This window comes from Gigantopelta aegis, chromosome 9 (genome assembly GCF_016097555.1).
Source record: "Gigantopelta aegis isolate Gae_Host chromosome 9, Gae_host_genome, whole genome shotgun sequence".
NCBI lineage: Eukaryota > Metazoa > Mollusca > Gastropoda > Neomphalida > Peltospiridae > Gigantopelta > Gigantopelta aegis.
Genome location: NC_054707.1, coordinates 37,031,957 through 37,054,245, shown reverse-complemented (window position 1 = coordinate 37,054,245; position 22,289 = coordinate 37,031,957). Strand labels below are relative to the sequence as shown.

The following is a 22,289-nucleotide window of genomic DNA, read 5'->3' as shown; positions in this document are numbered from 1 at the left end:
ACTGGTTAGAACTAAAATATCAAGTTGATGATTACTTGAATCATTTTCTTAGACGTAAAAATGAGCTAATTAAAGACAGCAGAATAATGTTTTATTAATTTTCACACACAATTCAATAATTGGTTTAAATAATTCTATAACATTTTAATTATGCAGCTTCAACTTCACATTTGAACCATTTTCATTTTGACTAGCCGTAATTAATTTTGAAATGAGAACAATAAAATATTTCATACCTTGATGGAAAATAAAACTAAACCAAAGGAGCTGAAAAAGATAGGTGGTTCACAACTAACGGCAGGATTCATAAATTCCAAAAGCAATTATTGCCTTGTCACAAGACCGCAATACAACCAAACTAAGACGAAATAAAAACAAAATAAAATGGTGAGAAAATATTTTTATATAAAACATCTGTATGGAATATGAACTGATTGGTTCAACACCAAATGGTTTCACAGTACACCTGTTCAATAAATGGCAGTTTGTTTTTGGTCACACAACTTCCTCGTCTTGTCATTTCTGTCAGCTCGTTTCCATAATTTCTGATTCTGCATAAGACAAAAAAAGGATACATATTCAGACCCCGCCATGAAAAAACTGAGGTGAGTGATTAATTGCTCTCCTTAGATAATGGGGAGCTATTTAAGACGTTACCATATTTATACCATATAAATTCACAGGCTAATGCGAGTGATGGCAAGCGAGAGTTCCCCATAAACAGCAGAATCTGATTATTCATATAAAAAGTGATTTAATTACAAAGGAATCATTATTTTTCAAACGAAAGCAAACATCAAAAACCAAGAATGAAAGAAAACAAATTTTTATTTATTTAAAGACACCTCAGCAGTTCAAGAATAATTTTACTAATTCAAGTTTGTGTGGAAATATCAAGGCTAAAATTATTTCTGACAAAAGTGTACATTTCCTGGTAGAAATTGTAAGCATAAGGATTGTTCACAAAACTCTTACATGTGGCATGTTCATAAGGCATGTCCAAGTGGTCACCTTCACTCCCTTAACTGGTTTTTGCACTTAACATTAAAGGAATGAGTTTTGATAGGATAGGATGAAAACCAGTCAAATCGTTTGCAAGTGCTACCCTCCTAATCATGCCACTGGGACCATGCTTATACTTTTAAGAAGTTATTACAAGCACAAGAGCCGGGTACTGGGATTAGGTAGTGGGGGTGGGGTGGGGAGTCCATATCCCGGCACCTACAACACAATACAACTGATAACATGGCTCTACTTGCAAACCCTACATGGTTGCTCCAGGAACGTTGCTATAACACATATATGACCCCTGAAATGGTTGATCCAGGAACGTTGCTATAACACTTATGTGACCCCTGAAAGAACTTACCAACTTCATTGAACATGAACTCTTGTTGATACTCTTTGAGAAACTGTGCCGATCGAGATTCGTCCAGGAACAGAGAATAAACCCGTTTGATGTCATCCACGTCTACTTCAGTACCCTGATAACAAAACGAAAAAACCCCATTGAGTAATACAATCTAACACTAAAAGGGGCAGTGACACTGATGTTTTTCATGATAAATTTAAATGTATTTTATACATTACATCTAATGAATTATGAACTGGAATCGACTGGGTTGCTCAAATCACAAATGAAATGCTGAAACAGACTCTTAACCAGGGCAAAAGAGTTTTGAACTCAAAATAACAGGACAAGTGCAGATTGTTTAATGCAGGATAGTAACATTTTCGAAGGAAATGTTTTATTTAACGATGCACTCAACACATTTTATTTACGGTTATATGGCGTCAGGCATATGGTTAAGGACCACACAGATACTGAGAGAGGAAACCTGCTGTCGCCACTTCATGGGCTACTCTTCGATTAGCAGCATGGGATCTTTTATATGCACCATCTCATAGACAGGATAATACATACCATGGCTTTTGTTACACCAGTTGTGGAGAGCACTGGCTGCAATGAATGAATGCGCACCATGGCTTTTGTTACACCAGTTGTGGAGAGCGTGTGATCAGCATTTCAGATAAAAAATTCTGAAATGTTATACAGTAATTTAGTTTTGAATAATACTACCAACAATTTTAAAATTGGCCAAGAGGCAAAAACCTATATACATTTACATACAAATAAAGATTTATCATTAAAAAAACACCCACACCCTTTCATTAGGGTTTTTCGGGGTTTTTTTTTTTTTTTTTTTAACCCATCGTTAAAAAAAAACAAAAAAAAAAAACATTAAATGATTTATTTTTGTTTTGACTGATGTACTTGAGTCAGTGAAATTAGCTACCTGATCTTGAGGATCTGTTTAATTTCCTTCTCTTGGTACGGTATAGTTGAAATGATGAGTACTCTGTCGAGGAGATCGATGGGAACACCGTGAGGACTGTTGTATTGCGTACCGCGAATTCTGTGAAAACAAACATACCGTCAACAAAGCTCCTAATAACAATCGCAGTGAATCAACATTGTCATTTTTATTTTGACTGCTTAATTGTCACTTCTCAGAACCGCAACACAAGCTACAGGGTACTGGTGATTAAATATTACGAAGAGATAACCCGGAGCATGCACATATGGCACTTCCACTGGGTCTGTAATTGGTCGAGATGATATTCTACCATAAATAATGATTGATACCTGTGTGATTATCTTATTAAATTAGAGGTAAAATTTACAATCAATAAAACCATTAGGATTGGTCATCCGCCAACAGTTTAGAGGGGTACACTCCCGTTAAAAGATGCTTTAATACACTGTGGTTCTTTGAGCCATTCAAACACAAAGTGTATAGATGGCGTCGACAGGCTTGCTTGGATCTATCAATGGAGAAAATGGAAACTCTGTCCATTCCTGGCCTATGTAAGTATGTGCATACAGCACATGGTCCACAAACTACTTAAAATATGCATTTTTAACGTATACCATTAAATAACAGAGAAATACTTTGTCTTGTGTCAGAGAATGCTAATAAAAAAATTGAGCAGATTTCCTCTAAGACTGTATGTCAGAATTATCAAATGTTTGACTTCCAATAGCTGACGATCAAGAAATCAATGTGTTCTAGTGATGATGTTAAATAAAACGAGCCGTAACATTTTTCCATTAGTGACAAAAGATTTTTTATAAGCACTTTCCCTATACATGGGACAGCACATACCATGGCTTTTGAAATACCAGTTGTTAGGCACTGATTGGGACGAGCTATATCCTAATGGGTCTGCTGAGGAGGTTTGATCCTATGACCCAAGCTCCTCAGGCAAGTGCTCTACTGACTGAACTCAATCCTGCACATGGGGATCAGTTAAATGCACTCACTCACAGACATAGAAAGAAAACCTGTCAGCACAAATTATGACAGTCACTGCTTACTTTGTAATTCCTCTGTTGGTGGCCATTATAAGAACGGGAGCCATATCACTCTCAAGGGCTCTGTTCAGAAAGGAGAAGCATTCGATATCTAACATGTGGACCTCGTCAACAAACAATACCTGCAAAAAACAAACATGGAAGTGTCAGGTTATATCTGTTTAAAAATACATCTAAAGGTAGATTTATAAAAACATATAGAAGTGGTTGTATTCTGAAATGTTTGTAATCCTGCCAAAATTGTTATCTCCCTTTTATGAGTACAAGTACCTGAAGGTTGCACTATACCAATTAATTTCCGGCTGGGTCGAAGTTCGAGGTGCACCGAACTTTTGATAGAGAAGTTAACACCACAAGTCCTGTGATTGGTTATAAATGTGAGTGTGTTGGTTGTAAAAAAAATTAGTTTCATCTGGGCTAAAAATGTATGCAATTTTATTTGATGTAGTACCACCGTGTCAAGTAGCCTTGTGCTTGGAACATGTATGGGGTACCTGTAAAAAAAAGTACTAAAATTGTGTGCGAAACTAGGGGTGTTGCAGAAACATCTGGTTATACCGAAAATGAGCCATGAAAGGTACCATTTTCTGCAGTTAATACTTTGAGGTAGGGGTTGTAGTACTGATATTTATGGGTCACAGTTTGGTTGATATATTGCATATAGTGTTTTTAAACACAAACGTTAACATGGTCGCCTATGGGATTTGAATTGGTATAGTCCAACCTATAGCACATATTCAGTGCATAATAAAAAAGATTATGATTTTTGTGATTTAATTAAATTAAACTACACTATTTGATTAATTAGCCGTCACTCGGCATGCAAGTTCACAATGACCTTGACCTTGACAATAATTACTGTACATAGCTCTGAATGGAGTTTGAACAAAAAATTAGCACTGAGGAAAAGTTGGTTTTGGCCTATAATTCATACTATACAGATTTGAATGTTCTTATTTACATGGTGTTTGACTTGCCATATACAACTGCTCTTAAATATGTTAATATATCTAGGCAGTCTGAACTTAGATTTTAATAGCAATTTATTTTTATATTAAAAATAACATGTGCCAATATTGGGATAATGTCTTTAACTTCTATAAACATAGTTAATGTTTCATGTGTGTACTTCTGATAGCTTAACTTTTTAAAGACCTTGATTTTTATTGTCCTTTTGGCATATTTATAGGGTGCTAAGTCATATTTTAGACACATTTGTAGTTTTAGGGGAAACATTTTTTTACTTTGAAGAATTTTTTTTACCAAAGCCATAATTCAATTTTTTGTCACTATTGTGCCTTCTGTTCTCATTTATACATAACAATAAGCTTGTTAAACATATCTTTAGGTCTCCAGATCAAATCTTTTTTTAAAATAATCACTTAGTTTGCTCCCATGAAGTGTATTTTAAGTGTATACTAGATTTGGAACCAATTTTTCCAGATTTGATTATCTACCTTGGTGTAATTTGATGATTTATTTATTGTTAATGCTGTATTATCCAATGTTAATAGCTAAATGATATGCTGGATTACAGATTGTAGGAATACATCCAATATACATATTGTATTGATCTGGATTAGAAAATAATGCAATAAAATAGATGTTCGGGTAATTATGTCACTTAAAAAACAGGTTTTTTTAGTAATGAATCAAAAATAAATATGCGAAAGCTGCATGATAATTCCAGATATCACAAATTTTTAAAACCTCCAACTACAGTAGGGTATACATAAAATATAGTCAGGAATATTGGTGGCTGCCAATGGTTTTGATGGTCCAATTTGAAAATCTGCATAGCTGATGGATTTGAAATTCCCGCACATGGTAACTTGAAGATGCCCACACTCAGCATACAGGATTTTCTTCCAACAGTGATGTGCAGGACATCAAGTCATTACTTCATACAGATGCAGTCATGTTGGTTTTCCCTTCCTCAGACATTGTATTTTTTTAATACTGATATTTCTTTGATGTGCCTATTGAGGTCTTCATAATCTAGGGGTCAGTCAAGTACATGTGTTTCAATGGAATAAGTTTAAGGAGTTGAGGTACTCTGAATAGCCATGCTGTCTCTACATATATAGCTGAGCACACACACACATCTGACAATAAATATCTTCAGGAGTATTATTTAAAAAACAATTATTTGTTCAAATATGACATATTGCATTTGTACAAAACTGTACAAAATACATGTGTTTTGTGAGGTGTACATTAAATTAGGTTGCACTGTAGAAACAACAGTTTCAGTGAGGTTGTCAGTTTATGTCAGAAGACACCAGATCCTGGTTGTCATAAAAACACATGATTCACCACCTTTTGAAACATGTATGTTATCAGTATAGGTTGCACTATACCAATTAATTTCCGGCTGGGTCGAAGTTCGAGGTGCACCGAACTTTTGATAGAGAAGTTAACACCACAAGTCCTGTGATTGGTTATAAATGTGAGTGTGTTGGTTGTAAAAAAAATTAGTTTCATCTGGGCTAAAAATGTATGCAATTTTATTTGATGTAGTACCACCATGTCAAGTAGCCTTGTGCTTGGAACATGTATGGGGTACCTGTAAAAAAAAGTACTAAAATTTTGTGCGAAACTAGGGGTGTTGCAGAAACATCTGGTTATACCGAAAATGAGCCATGAAAGGTACCATTTTCTGCAGTTAATACTTTGAGGTAGGGGTTGTAGTACTGATATTTATGGGTCACAGTTTGGTTGATATATTGCATATAGTGTTTTTAAACACAAACGTTAACATGGTCGCCTATGGGATTTGAATTGGTATAGTCCAACCTGAATATAGACATATACAGCATAACTACATTATTTACAAACGAAACCCAGTTGATCAAATATTAAATTAAACAAACAAAACAAACAAACAAAACTGGTCGCTTTTTGTTTTTGTTAAAAACTCTTGAACATGTTCAATTAATAGTTCTTGCTTAGTACAACAATGAAAGATATTTACATATTTTAACAATTGCCAAAATTAAATCGGTGAAAATTGAATTTCAACCATCTTAAATTCTGTTCCACTGGAATGTTGATGAGAGTCCTATTTGTTTTTCCAGAAACTAAATACGTGACAAATGCAAACATTTAACAGCTGCTTGTTAAGTAATAAAGATTACCCACCCCAGGAACAATTTCAGCTTTGCCCTCCTCTCTCCATTCCGCTACTTTAGCATTGATCTGCTCTCGTACTTCAGACTTAATTTCACCAGTGTCACCTGCAAACAATTAACAAACACCTTTTAACTGACAATGTATACAAATGAAAACAAACATCATACAGTGATAAACCTTTGATAAATGTTTTTAAGTTTGGATCTGAATATATACAAATAAGGATTTAAATAAGTTTCATTTTGAAAAGAGAAAGAGAAATGCTCCCCCCACACACACACCTTAATAAAAGCACTTTCTTGAAACATTTGTGGTCTTTAAATTAATGTTATTAAGGTATGTGAACAAATTTCTTTAAACATTAAAATTCTTTAAAATATATATTTTATTATCCACATGGTTCTACATAACCGAGTTAAAATCATATGAAGCACATGTGTAATAACAAGTGTAATTTTGGGAAGCGACATGATAACATGACATTGCTTCCCCAGTCCTAGATCAGACTACGCATGTGAAATATGATATTTTCGTTGTCTCCGTCCAGTTGTAGTTCAAACATTTTGACTCTGTCCTTGTTATTCATAAAAAACACCACAATAACAATATGGATAATAATGAAATTATTACACGAGTCTTACTGATTTTACGAAACTCGTGTCCGGATTCATGTATTACCCTCACTCTCACTCTGGCAATACAACAATATGTACGACACACAAGCTCATATAATAATCTCTATATATTAAATATTATCACATTATATTTTATTCTCCTATAATTCAGCAGTACCTGCAAAAAGAGCAAGGAATCCCTGAGTTCTGCTATTGATGACGTCTATCTCGTGTAATGTGACGGTGTGCACCACTTCTTTCCTCTTCTGTAATTCACCTTCAGGACACTGGACAAACTTGGTCTACAAAATAATGCAAAAACTAAATTAGATATTACAATATCACTGCAAGGTTAAATAATATTTTAATGAAATCATATTCATACTGAAATTCTGTTCCGGGTCAGATTCCTGGCCATGCCAGAGACCAGACCCAGGATAGACGTGTCCGAAACCTTCGTGGTATAGGGGCACATTAATAGTTTTCACTCACTCACTCATAATGAAAGTAATAGGTGACTTTTAAACAATATTTAACTTCGGAAAGGCTAAAATTATATATTCATACCTGTGCACCCATAGCATCATAATCTCTGGCTCTCGTGAATGATCTTCCTAGCTTAGTTATCTTCCCCGTTGCTTTGTCTATTGTGATGATGTCACTGAAAAACAATTTCCACAGATTTACTATGTGAACCATTTCTCTAATTCTAAACTGATAGACACTTACTATGATATAACAAATGGATGTATGCTTGATACCATTTTTTATCAAATTACATAAAGAAGAGACAAAATAGTCATTGAAGGGAAGGAAGGAAATGGTTTATTTAACAACACACTCAACACATTTTTATTTACGATTATATGGTGTCGGACATATGGTTAAGGACCACACAGATACTGAGGGAGGAAACCCGCTGTCGTCAATCTTTTCGATTAGCAGCAAGGAATCTTTTATATGCACCATCCCATAGACAGGATAGCACATACCACGACCTATGATGTACCAGTCGTGGTGCACTGGCTGGAGCGAGAAATAGTCCAATGGGCCCACTGTCGGGGATTGATCCCAAACAGACCGCGCATCAAGCGAGCGCTTTACCACTGGGCTACGTCTTGCCCTAAAATAAGTCATTGAATGCAACTGTAAACATTTTAATGAGCATAGTAGTATATAACTTTCAAGCTTGTTTCTAGTTATAGTTAAAGCCTCATTTTCTTGACCCACATCTTTGCTATCCGAGCTGTCTGCCCGGCACAAGGGTTAGTGGTCAGTAACAGACCAGTTGATATAGTGACCTTACACACTGCCACTGAGCTTTTCAAAAGGCACTCTGGGTTGAAGCCAGTACTGGGATTTGAACCCACTAGCCTTAAGGTTATTGGCTTGACCGACAATCACATGTTTAGTAATAATAATAAAAAATATAGTTTTATTAATATATGTAGGGCCTATAATAAAAATAATAAAAAATAAAATAAAAAAATGTCTTCAATTACCCTGCCTGTACTTTCTCTTTTGTTAGTGATTCTATCATTTTCTGCCCAAGGTCATATATCGTCTCCATGTCTGTTGTCTTCAATGTCAGTTTCCCAATCTTTGCTCCCTGGAATCAACAGATTACAAGCTCATTTAACGGAGGTAACATATTTAATAGTTTTTTTTACACCAGGATATCAGTTTGTCTTCATTATCACATCACACATACAGTGAAACCGGTCAAAATGGACCAAAATATAATCGGACCAAAATATAATTGGAAGTCTGTCAAAACCAGCCAAGTTTCATGGTTCCGAATTTTCTAAATTCTAAAAAGTGATATGTAAACACCGGATTATATCTAAATCAGATAAATATTAGGACCTCGCCACGATCTGGTTTAGACAGGTTTCACTGTAACTTCTAACAATACATGAAGAAAACAAAGACACCGTATATAAAAACTGCATCCAATAATTCCGTTTACAGCAGGATTACTCCCATTAAATTAATCCTTGTTTGTGTAACTTACGTAATTTAAAATAATTTACTATTTACAATCGACTACAAAATGTTACCATAAGCTGACAAAATTATTAACAGATTAATTAACAGAACCATGAAAATTATACATTTCCTTGCATAATAATGTGCTTATCATCAACAGCAAACAAATGATTACTATTGCATTTGTTTGAACAATACTAATTAGTAATACTAATTAAAACTTAAACTTCTTTTACCATGTTTAATTTATAGCACACACATAATTTATGCATATTTCTTCAATCAAAAACAGAGCTCATGTTGACTAAATTATAAATTAAGTCAGTCAATTATCAGACGTAAACAACTATAATAAGGTGAAAACAGTAGTGGAATATGTTCAGTAAATGATGTCATGTGTTTAAAAGTAGTTAGGAAACAACTCAGATTCATTACATTATTTCTCTTTGTTGACAAAATGATGAAGTGCCAAATTCTTTTCAGAGTTTCAGGTCAAGTAGACTTAACCGAGTTGTATTATAGATTATTTTGCACTTCACCGAGTTTTAACAGAATTGTATCAAGGACATATTTGTTACTAAATAAACAAAAAATATTGATATTTTTCTTTAGATTAACATACATGTTCCCTTTATGGTTATTTACAACTTAAGATTAGTAAAAAATAATTCTTTTATGTGGATAATGTAATTTCCTGAAAATATGAAGCTAATAACTAAATAAACTCAACCTTTTTATAAATTGTTTATAAAATGTTGTCATCTATATCTGGAGAAAAATAACTGTTAAACAAGAGTGCTCAATATTCTAAATAAGCTTGTAATATTTGATATTAAAACGCAGGATTAAATCACAATATCCAAAGTTTGTTTTATTTAATGACGCTGCTAGAGCACATTGATTTTGTATCTTATCATCGGCTATTGGACGTCAAACATATGGTCATTCTGACACTGTTTTTAGAGGAAACCCGCTGTCGCCACATAGGCTACTCTTTTTACGACAGGCAGCAAGGGATCTTTTATTTGCACTTCCCACAGGCAGGATAGCACAAACCATGGCCTTTGTTGAACCAGTTATGGATCACTGGTCAGTGCAAGTGGTTTACACCTACCCATTGAGCCTTGCGGAACACTCACTCAGGGTTTGGAGTCGGTATCTGGATTAAAAATCCCATGCCTCGACTGGGATCCGAACCCAGTACCTACCAGCCTGTAGACCGATGGCCTGCCACGACGCCACCAAGGCCGGTTCACAATATCCTAAGTAAAAGCCAACTTTGGTGAATATACTTAATAACATAGTTAACTTGTTTAGAAAGTAATATTATGTGGCAATTCTGACACTATCATATTTGTTTCTAGGGTTAATAAACTGCATTTTTTTTAAAACACACACAAAAAAACATAACAACAAAACTGTTGCTTTCCGTTTTTGTTAAAAGGTCTTGCTGAACATATTCAACTGTTTTATTAGTTATTGCTGCGGTATAACTCACCGTTCCTGTGGCTGGGCGGTCTATTTGTATCTCAACTACTTCTCCCTCAATGATTTCAGATTCTTCTCTGTAAAATAACAGCAAGATAAATTAAATGCATTTTATTATTACTAAAAGGCATAACCTGTATGGAGATTTTGCAATATAAGAAGCCCACTTGGATGATTAGGAAATCTAGAAAGTTGTCATCTCACCTGTCAAAATTATCTAGATCACTGACATCAATGTGCTCATGGCTAACAAATATACAATATGTGTGCAACAATACATTCAACAAGACCACATAGCGTTTGGGTGAAATGATTTTTATGGACAAGCAAAAGAGCAAAAGCAAAAACATTACATATCATTCTCATCTTTACTGTAATTCAGTATTCAGACCCACCGAGTTCCATCTACATATAATGTGGTGTGTTATTTAAAATTAAAAACATTATTATACTGATCCTAACACCAGTTCAGTATTTCTGTTTCCATATCTTTTATTTAGATGTGATACAGTTTTGGATTTTTTAAAACTCTGTCCCTCCCAATCTCGATTGTAGTCGAGATGTGCAAAACTAACGTGAACAAAAAAAGATTCTCGAATGTAGTCAAGTCACGACCGGTCTTCCTAAACAGTTATCAAAATTCCCAGAAGTTATTCTTCTGTATATTTATTTTCGGTAATTACACTCACTAAGATGTCACGTAAAATATTACACTTTGTTAGTGTTACGTTAATTGTTTTCTTACAATCTGAGGTAGAAAAAATGTAGGTTCAAAATTACATATTTCACATTGGACACTTGGGTCTGTGATGTTTTTTTTACTGTAAAGCTGGATGCATTAGAGTTAACAAGTATGTAAGTAAAAACAAAAACCACAATACATTCCATCTTTAAAGTTCATTATAATTCTTCAATAGGTGTTTTGATGTTTCTAAAACACTGCGTATCTATGTAAAATAAATATCCTACAACATCCCCATCTGAACTGTTTAGTCCAACAGATGAAAACCCTCAACAGAGAATTATAGATGTTTAACGACACCCCAGCATGATAAATACATCGGCTATTGGGTGTCAAACTATGGCACTTCTACAGCTCTAGTCTGTGTTAGTAAAGGAGATATAGTTCCCCAATAAAACATATTCCTGATCTTTTGTAAGACCAACATTTCTTATCTTTTATTGACTAATGTTCAAGAAACAAAATTTGTGCCCAACAGGACAAAACAAATGTATATTTTTATTATAATAGGCCGATACATTTCATTTTCATTCATTTCAAACTTTAAGACAGTTTCTGCATGCTATTAATATATTTCAGGTCTCCATTGATTCAGAAATCCAAATTCTTCTCAGATATAAAGGCATGGCTTTTGATATCACTTACTTGATTCGAACACCAATGGATTTCCTGAAAGCCTGTGTCAGTGCCTCGGTTTTGCTCATCTCCAGTGAAAAGATTTCACTACCTGCCATGCTGGTGAACGGAGTGTCAGTACCCAGTGCCTGGGCCATACCTGAAACAAGACGTACAACATTAGCCACATCAGAATATGTAAAAGAGAAAGTAGAGCTGGGTGGTTTACCATATACACCATTTAGTATTGGTATCATGTCAAAAACGATTTACTGTACTGAGCAAATCTCAAAATACAGAAATTTAGATACTGAATTTTTTTTCCTGCCATTTAGTAAAGCACTAATAATTTATCTGACGAATGCAAAATAGCTGAAAAGAAAAGAGAAATGAGGGTCTTGTGGATGGAATTTTATTTTATTTTATTTAAATGAAATTAGTGGGTGAGACTCAACTCAGGCATGCATTTAAAGTAGAGTATATTGGTATCGGTATTGTATCAATACCAAATACCATACCGAGGTAAATCACCCCCAAAATACGGATTCCAAACCTGAAATTTCAATACTGCCCAGTGTCAACTGCTATGTATGCAAAGTCTCACACAGAATAACATGTCCCACAGCCTATGATAGACCATATACTGAAAACAAAGCTTCATACCCATTGCTATTGCGGTTTTTCCAGTGCCTGGTTGTCCAGCAATTAGAATAGCTCTGCCAGCAATCTTGCCCTCCTGGAAAGACAAATGCAGATATAGATTTTACTAGTGTAGAGAGAGATGAGAAAACAAAAACAAAACAACATTTCCCAAACCTCCAAAGAACACCCCAAAACTTAGCAATTGATTTTTTTTTAAACATATACATAGTGAAAATTAAGTTGCTTTTTCTGAAAAAAAAGAAAGATTCAATTACCTGTTATTTCTCTGTGGCAAATAATTTTTTTTTTATAGAGAACATATGCACTATGGATGATTTATCATGCATTTGACAGACACAATTCAATTTAGAAGTGCTAACATAAAATGTCATACTCTTAGACTAATTTTGATTTGATTTTATGTATACTGAAAATAAATTTAAATTTCACACAATCAGTGTCGACGGCAAAGTCTAATTTTACAAATCCAAACCAACCAATAATATTTGTCACAGTACCTTTATCATCTCGAGGATAACCCCGGCAGCTCTCCTGGCATCCAACTGACCAACCATTCCCTGCGACACAACACGAGCCTCCAGGCCATCATCCAATCCAAGACCTCGGATGTGGGAGTGAGCTCCTGAAATCAAAACAAACAGTTATATAACATAATAGTTACCAGCTACAATTTGAGGAATATATTTTTTATTACACACATTTAAAAAATAAATCATGAACATTATTTCTCCTCTTGTGGTACAGTATATTAATTATTATCATTTGAATCCACTTGCTAATCCAGATTTTATATAAAAAAAAAAAATTCACTATGCTTCTCCACATTAAGAGTTGCATGTGAGCCAAAAATGCATACAGAATTGTCAGTTTGAGAGGAAACCCGTTTATCATATCAAAGCTGTTGGCTGTTTTATGTTAATATCGAAAACACATGTTTATTAAAACTGTAGCTTTAAATGGCTGAAAGTACACAAATTTACACCAAGACCGTAAAACTAGAACAACTGAACACATTATTAAAAAAATTCCTTTTTATCAGTAGATTGTTGAGGCATGTGTTAACTATGACAGTAACTAGGGTGTGATAGAAGAATAACAGACTTCAATGAGCAGCAACAGTTCTTTAGTACATTGATCTAACCAACACAGCCTCTGATCCCAGACCATGATTGGAAAGACATACATGTATGCATCTACTTGCTATTTGCTAACAGGAATACTAACCAATTCTCTCAATACGAGTGACTTCTCGCACTTCTTGAACTTTCTCTACAGTGGACTGAAACAGAAGATGAGAGTCAATTAAACTGTTGTGTGCAAACATGTACCAGGCAAGGCTCACCCTGTCCACCGCCCAATTAGCCAACTGCTAATTTTTATACAAAGTGGCTATAACATTTAGTCTTTGGACAAGGAAGGAAGGAAATGGTTTATATAACGACAAACTCAACACATTTTATTTACGGTTATACGGTGTTGGACATATGGTTAAGGACCACACAGCTATTGAGGGAGGAAGAAGGAAGGAAATGTTTTATTTAATGATGCATTCAACACATTTTATTTACAGTTATATGGTGTCGGACATATGGTTAAGGACCACACAGATATTGAGGGAGGAAACCCGCTGTCGCCACTTCATGGGCTACTCTTTTCGATTAGCAGCAAGGGATCTTTTATATGCATCATCCCACATACAGGATAGCACATACCACAGCCTTTGATGTACCAGTTGTGGTGCACTGACTGGATCTTTGGACAATAAAGTATTTCTTAAATTAACCACATTTTAAGAATTTTCAAGAAAATATTCTATATATACATGTATTATCTGAAAACTGGCTAAACCAAAATTTGTTCTAGTGAGCCCTGACCAGGCCTCTGAGAATTAAAAAGATATGTATTACACAAAAACAAGATGAGATAACCCATTTTATTCTGGCGTAATCCATTATCACCATATAAATTGTTTCCTAAATTTAATGCACGATCAATTAGCAAACAAACCTATATCATTCTCTCAATTTTCAGAGGTGAGATGACTGATGTCAAAACCTGGTCAGAATCAATTCATATCAAATCATACAGGAATACATGTAGGGATTACAAAATTGGTAAGAGTATGTGCACTGAATTTGATCATTATCTGCAGGTCTCTATGAACTTAAAATGCATAACCCATTTATGGGTTGTGAAAACAAATGTTCAGTGGTCCATTTTCTTTTTGCATAACCTGTTATGTCCATGTTCAGATGGCCTAAATTTAATTTGCGAATGAAAAATAGGTTATGCAAAATTAGATTTGCATGAGCGACGCATGAATGAAACTATCATTATTACAGTTGTCTGAGCCTGGTCCAAGGAAGCACGTCGGTTAGGCCATCAGTCTACAGGCTGGTAGGTAATGGGTTCGGATCCCAGTCGAGGCATGGGATTTTTAATCCAGATACCGACTCCAAACCCTGGCTCAATGGGTAGGTGTAAACCACTTGCACCGACCAGTGATCCATAACTGGTTCAACAAAGGCCATGGTTTGTGCTATGCTGCCTGTGGGAAGCGCAAATAAAAGATCCCTTGCTGCTAATCGGAAAGAGTAGCCCATGTAGTGGCGACAGCAGGTTTCCTCTCAAAATCAGTGTGGTTCTTAACCATATGTCTGATGCCATATAACCGTAAATAAAATGTTTTGAGTGCGTTGTTAAATAAAACATTTCTTTCTTTCTACTCCATAAGGCAAAATTATTTTGAATGTTGATGACATCTCATGACACGTAATTATGTACAATAGTCCTGACTGAATTTGTAAAATCAAGGTAAGTGGAACATATCACTATCCTGAAATAATTCTAGATGAGCTCTTAATTAAATGTATTAAAATAAATTTGTCACTCTTTTATTAATATCACTTAATAAATAAAATTTGCAAAATGACAGCTAGGTTTTTAGGATTTCTGCCAGAGGGTATGGAAGGTAAATTTACTTACTCTAAAATCTTGGAAATTACATGTAATACGCCAGATACATTTGCATACTGCTGTTTGTCAAAGTGCATAAAATGTGATATCCAATTACAAAACCACAACTTAGTAGGGACACTTCTGGATTATTTTGTTTTGACTGCATACCCTCATATTGTTTTCTGATGAAAGCCTGGTTTTATATTTATTTTTATGTTTATTATTATCCAACATTGAAAGAAATACAACGTTGATAAAATGTAATTTAGTGTCTAGAGCTGAGATTTGGAAAACCATCATCAATCATAATTGGTTTACACCAACTTTCGATTTAGTCTGAAGGGACGTAGAAAGTGTGGTTCTTTTGTTATATACCCTATATATATTCAAAACTTGTGGCACCATGTTTCAACCATTTCTCAACCGAAATAGTGCAAGAAATGGACACACAAACCAAAAATGAATAACCTACCAAGTACCATACTCACTAAATCTCGATTGAAGTACTTTCATCATTAACAAAATAAAAAATGTACCAGACATTTTATTTTTGCTAAATAGAGGAAAGCAACTTGCCCTGCACAGTAACAAAAGTACTGACTTAATGTGCACCCTGCACTACTTTCGATTATGCAACTGGTTCAAAATATATGAACTTATGATGGATTTGAATTAATAGATCCATACACCTATTTTTCTATTATCCAGGACATAACTTACAAATCACCAATTTTTGTTAGTCAAAAAATGTAACGAAATATGTGAACCGAAATATGGGCATAAATTTTAAAATTTTACAAATTATTTACAACTTTATTTTGGTACTTAAAAGAAAACGTTTGATATGGGAGGAAACAAATGTTTTAAAATGAAAACATAATCATCAAATAGGCTATTATTGAGTTTAGTTTTGATTAATCGTTGATTCGAGATGAAAAAGAATAAAGAGTCCTTAACAACGCGTGTTCCGGCATGACAAATCTGCCATTCTACTTCAAAAGTAACGTTGTTCTACCTTACTTATAAAGTACAAAAAAAAGATAAAAGAAAACATAAATAATCATTTCATTTCAAACAATATAAATTGTTTTTAAAAAATCATTTCAATAAATAAATAAATAAATAAATGATAGACACAAATCATTGTATTTCCAGAATAATCTTCTTACCGCAGCCATGTTTGCAAAATACTTGCACCAGCGACCTCTAACCACTAAGGGAAATAACTCTAATATTCGCAAAAAGTTGGAGATAAATGATCTTATTTCGTTGTCATGAAAGCTATGCTCAATATGTTTTGTTTTGTTTGTTTGGGGTTGTTGATTTTTTCCGAAAGGAAACCTGTAAATTGGCGCGAACTCTATAATGAGTTTGTTTTGCTTAACGACACCACTAGAGCACATTGATTTATTAATCATCGGCTATCGGATGTCAAACATAATTTTGACAGTCATAGAGAGGAAACTCACTACATTATTAGCAAGGGATCTTTTATGTGAACCATCCCACAGACATAATACCGCATACTACGGTCTTTGATATACCAGTCATTGTGCCCTGGCTGGAACGAGAAATAGCTCAATGGGCCCACCGACGGGGATCTATCCTAGACCGACCTCGCATCAGGCGTCCGTTTTACCAATAGGTGTGTGTCACTGTGTGTGTGTGTGTGTGTGTGTGTGTGTGTGTGTGTGTGTATTATTTTGTATGTACGAAATTATTGGGAGGTAAAATCTGGTTTGATACTATGAATATGATGACGACAACAAACACCATAATTGTTTATATAGACACTGATATTATAAACAAGAAAATGTATATCCATTTCAAATATAATTTTCGACAACATGGGAAACATCTTACAATGGAAGCAAACTCATGACTGTCCCTTTAAACAAACCTCATAGGCATACTTAGGCTACATAGTTGGATGGTATGTGCTCTGTCAATGACTCTATCCTAACTGTACTCTCTTTGTACGTGGTGTCCGAACCCCTTTCCTCCCCCGGGTGTACGTTCTTTAAATTATGGATGTCTCCTTAAAATCCGTATGGTATCTCCACTACTAAAACAAAATATCGTTCCTCTGAGGTGCTATGGGTCGCAGGTTCGACCGTCCTCGATGGACTGCCCCACCCCCACCCCCCACCCCCACCCCGCTCTGACCATTGTAAAGGCCGTGGTATGTACTATTGCAAAATATATTTAAAGAATCTTGGTTTCTTATAAAATATAGGGAAAAAAGATCATAGACTGATGTACAAAGTTTAATTCAATGTAATATATGTAGCTACTGTGTCCACATAAAACAAAACTATTTAGGGGTCACTGAATGGCTTGTGCCCCCCCCCCCACCCCCCACCCCCTACCCACAAAGAGGTGATCACAGGACTCCACACCTACATGTACGTTTATTATTCTAATACACGATTCACGCCAGGTTACGAATTGATTTATCTTCATCTTCGTTCTGGAGTTGAAAGAAAGAAACAACAGTCAGTTGTCTTTCTCGTCTCACCTCACGAATGCCGGTTTATTAAGTACTATTTTTAACACACGTGGGAGAGGGACGGGGGAGGGGGCATGGTGGTGTGGGCTTGTGAAAAGTGTACACATATTGATCTTGTACGACACATGGCCTTGTACAACATGTGTTGATGCTACCACCCGTTGACTGATCAATTCCTCGATATGAGATATACATTTAAGTAAGATATAACCTATTTATATACTTATATTATAGTGAACAAAAAATTAAATAAATAAACCACAAACAAACAAACAAAACCCCAAACAAACAAAAACATTTACTTGAAGTTTTGTTTTTGTTTTTACAAATATCCTGTTTATAAAAGTATTCCAATATGTCTGGATGTTCAGACAACCCAAAAGAGTGCTTTAAATCTCTACTAAACATGTGACAGTATTCACATTTATTTTATCTTTTATATCATAATTATATTACCAAGTGCTTGTTTAAAAGATCTTGTGTTCAAAGTAACGGATCCCTTTGTTCTTAATATGTTTGAAAGTGAGAAGATATAAATTCCCTGTTATAGGGCTCTATATACCAAACATATGATGGCATTTACTTCAGTGTGAGAAAAAAAAAATGAAGTCGAATTTCTTGAGAACAAAAGCAGAATACTCTTAGTCGTCGTGCGCGAAAACCCTCAAAACAAGAGATTTTCAATTATTCCCGGTCACTGATTTACGACAAGTACACCGTCCCCAAGGCCAGCTCACCAAACTGGAAACGCGTGCTGCTCGTGCTGTCCGGCAAAACAAACACCACCGACCCATTGGCCGTTAGTCCTCAGAGCACCCACTATCAATATGGGAAGAATCGGACTCGTCTTCACAATCTCTCATAAGATCGGGAGGTAGACTACAGACTCAGACATTAGTATACGTTCCTCTTCGTCAGGAATCCCTTGGAGAGGATTGTGTCGGATTGCCAATGGCAAATTCATTGGACAGCTTCGATACCCGGCCGTGGACAGAAATACGTAAGTTCGTGATAGAGAACCATAGGAGTGAAGCAGACGAGACGATGTCGTTGAGGAAACAATCTAATTAAAATAAATTAGCTCCACTATTACCTGTGGATATAACAGCACCCCGTTGGAGCTCGTGTCCAGTTGACTTTTCATTCGACCAATCAAAACCTTACTTGCAAAATCATGCCAGTGATTTAAAAAGAATTTGAAAATATTCGGGATTATGCCGAGGGTATACGGGTGAATTACGAAGTATGCTGGAAACTAATTTCAATATAAAATTTTATATAAAATTCGTTTCAAGACGGAAAAAAAAGACCGCGATGGTATAGCCATAAACTCTGTTTATACTGGTATACAATTCAGAGTTTATTGCTGCACTTTTCCCCCTGTCTTTTAATGTTTAAATAGACCAACAAGTTCGCTTATTGCATAAATAGTCTCGCCCGATATTTTTAGAATTTGTATGCTTCCGAATAAAGCTATAAAAGACGTAGTGTAATTGGTCGATATTTAAATTGTTATTTATAAATGAAATGTCACCTGGACACGGGAGTCCATGCAATGCTGTTAGATCTACTGGTAAACCAGTAGAGCTAATTTTAATGAGATTGTTGAGGAAAGGTTTGGTCATGACGTTTAATGAATTCATCCAGTACATCGTCATCTTGGGCTCGTCCGTGTGTTCGATTCACGATCACTGGAATATGATGTCCTTGTTGTGCCCACTGGCGTAGCAAGGATTTGAGATGGGGGGGGGGCTTTTTTTTTGGGGGGGGACCCACACTACGTACGTATGCATGTATGATTTTTATAAAATTTAATACAGCTACCCCTCTCTTCCCCCCCCCCCCCGCCCCCTCCCGCTACGCCACTAGCTGTGCCTGTCGTGCTCGATTAAATACGTCTTGGTAGGGCACGTGAATAACATTGATTCCCATTCACAAAAAGCAGGGCCGTAGCTAGCATTATAGAAACTTAAAGAAATGGAGTTTTAGACTATTAACTACTCAGTTGCCCCCCCCCCCCCCAACAAAAAATCCTAGCTACGGCCCTGAAAAGGTCTTAAATAAGCTTGGAGTTTCTCATTTGGTGCGGTATCCGCGATAAAGCAACGATTACAAGCATGAGAATATAAATTCGTTGCTCACACGTTATTATAAGAAGATATCTCTAGTCTATCTAAAGAAACTGAAATACACACTGTATGTATATTATTTGGACTGATGTTTAATCTGATGTTTCCGCTCAGTTTGAACATAGTATTTAACAATTAATGACAGGGTATGGTGCCACTGATTTATTAAGTAATTTTAATTAAATTTAATTAGCTTATAGAGTCTCACCGGTATTGTTTTTACATTGTCTAGCATACACACATTAATAGCATTTGTATAGCCAGGTGCGGATTCAAGGGTGTGTCACGGGGGTCCCGTGGCTCCTCCTTTAAAGAAAGTTAAGGGCCACAATACTTTCTTGAAACATAAATATTTTGCACAGTATTATATTGCATTTTAATGGTATTTCGATACTTTGCGTTAAATTACGAAAATTGCCGAAGCCGTTACCATAGAAAAAACCCCGTCAACATTTGATGTGACGTCAACAATGCTTTTACATTTTAATAATGCTTATTGATATCAAAGCGATACTACGCACATTTAACTGAATATGGTTTAACTTCGAAACTGTGCGAAAAGATCGCTGTTTGACATTTATAATCATATTTATTTTAAATGTGAATAAAGATAAAATATCTGTACACAGACCTGACACTACCTAATGATCGATGACCTCTCACTATTGTGCTGTTCTGTTCCAGTATTTCCTGCAAATGTAGTGTGCATATATCAATAGAGGTAAGTGATTATTTGATTGTTTCTTTGTTTGTTTGGTTGTTTCAGGGGCCTAGCTTCCATATACGCAGCTGCGTAGGCCCTACCACCTGGGATTACAACTATTTAAAAAAAAATTTAAAATATATGATATAAATGCACAGCCAATAGCGTTTTATTCCATCGCCGAAAAAGTCTGCGTTGCACCTGAAAATCCCAAGCTAGGTCCCTGGGATGTTTGTTTGCTTGTTTGCTTTGTTTGTTTCTTTGTTTCGTTATAAGGACCAATGAAATACTAGTAGATGGGTGAGTAGACATTGACGTAGCCAGTATTTTATATTGTAGAGGGGAACCCATATTGGGAGGAGGAACCCACACTTTCAATGAGTCGTGTTATGAGGCATCTTCATAAATCAAGGCTAATATTCGTTCCTCGTATTCAGCCTTGATACATGTAGTCAAGATTACTGATATCCACTACTAGCGCCCTCTTTTGGAAGAAAATTTGTAACACCGATTATGTCCCTTACACGATGACATCGCTAACCAATCATAGCATCGGTAACAATCTTGAAAGCAATATCAAAAATTAACCGTCGAAACCTTTTTTTTTTTAACATATCGTGACAAACACGACACGTTTCCACGGACGCTGACGCTGCCATCTTTGTTTACAATAACAAGGGAATCTATAAGGAGCGTTGCGATTCGTTGCAATCAGATCTCATCGCATCCAATGAAATTTAAGCATTTTGTGGCACGATTTCTTGACTACATGTATCAAGGCTGAATACGAGAAACGAATATTAGCCTTGATTTATGAAGATGGTTATGAGGCGACAGGTACATATAACAGATGTTGGGGGGAAAAAGGGTGATTGGCGTGCATTGCCCCTATGCACCCACCCCGGCTACGCCAATACGATACAATTACATCATCCTTTTTCCGAGATTCATCTAGTTAGACCACGATTATTTAAATTGCGGCCGTTGAGTGACGGGTGTAATGATCGAGGGCGTTGCACCAACTACCTTGAAAAATCCTGCATCCGACCCTGTTAGTCGCCAGTTTCACAGCATCGTTGTGACCCCTGCTGGATCCGCCACTGACATCAATTAAACCACAGAAACAAAGTTTACCATCTACCCTAGAAGAAAGTTTAAAGTTTGTTTTGTTTAATGAGACACCACTAGAGCACATTGATATTTGTGATCAGGCCCGTTGGAACGACTTTGGGAGTGTGTGTGTGTGTGTGTGGGGGGGGGGGGGGGGGGGGGCACCGACGGACCGGGTACAAACTCTATATCAGATTTTGGTTACAGTGGCAAACATTAATATGATTAAAAAAAAGGCCCACAAGTGTATGTGTCGGGGGG

General features: G+C 35.7%; 1 protein-coding gene across 1 annotated transcript; it reads right to left on the bottom strand.

Annotated features, from left to right (window-relative positions):
• Positions 1-387: 387 nt before the first annotated feature.
• LOC121382166 (ruvB-like 2) lies at positions 388-16,782 on the bottom strand. Its single transcript, XM_041511677.1, is given in 15 exon segments — positions 388-551; positions 1,370-1,523; positions 2,229-2,296; positions 2,299-2,417; positions 3,380-3,498; positions 6,518-6,612; positions 7,301-7,424; positions 7,690-7,783; positions 8,625-8,731; positions 10,610-10,676; positions 11,987-12,116; positions 12,620-12,692; positions 13,117-13,241; positions 13,844-13,898; positions 16,747-16,782. Coding segments are annotated over 15 exon segments (1,365 nt in total). The 5' UTR covers positions 16,756-16,782; the 3' UTR covers positions 388-525.
• Positions 16,783-22,289: the final 5,507 nt, after the last annotated feature.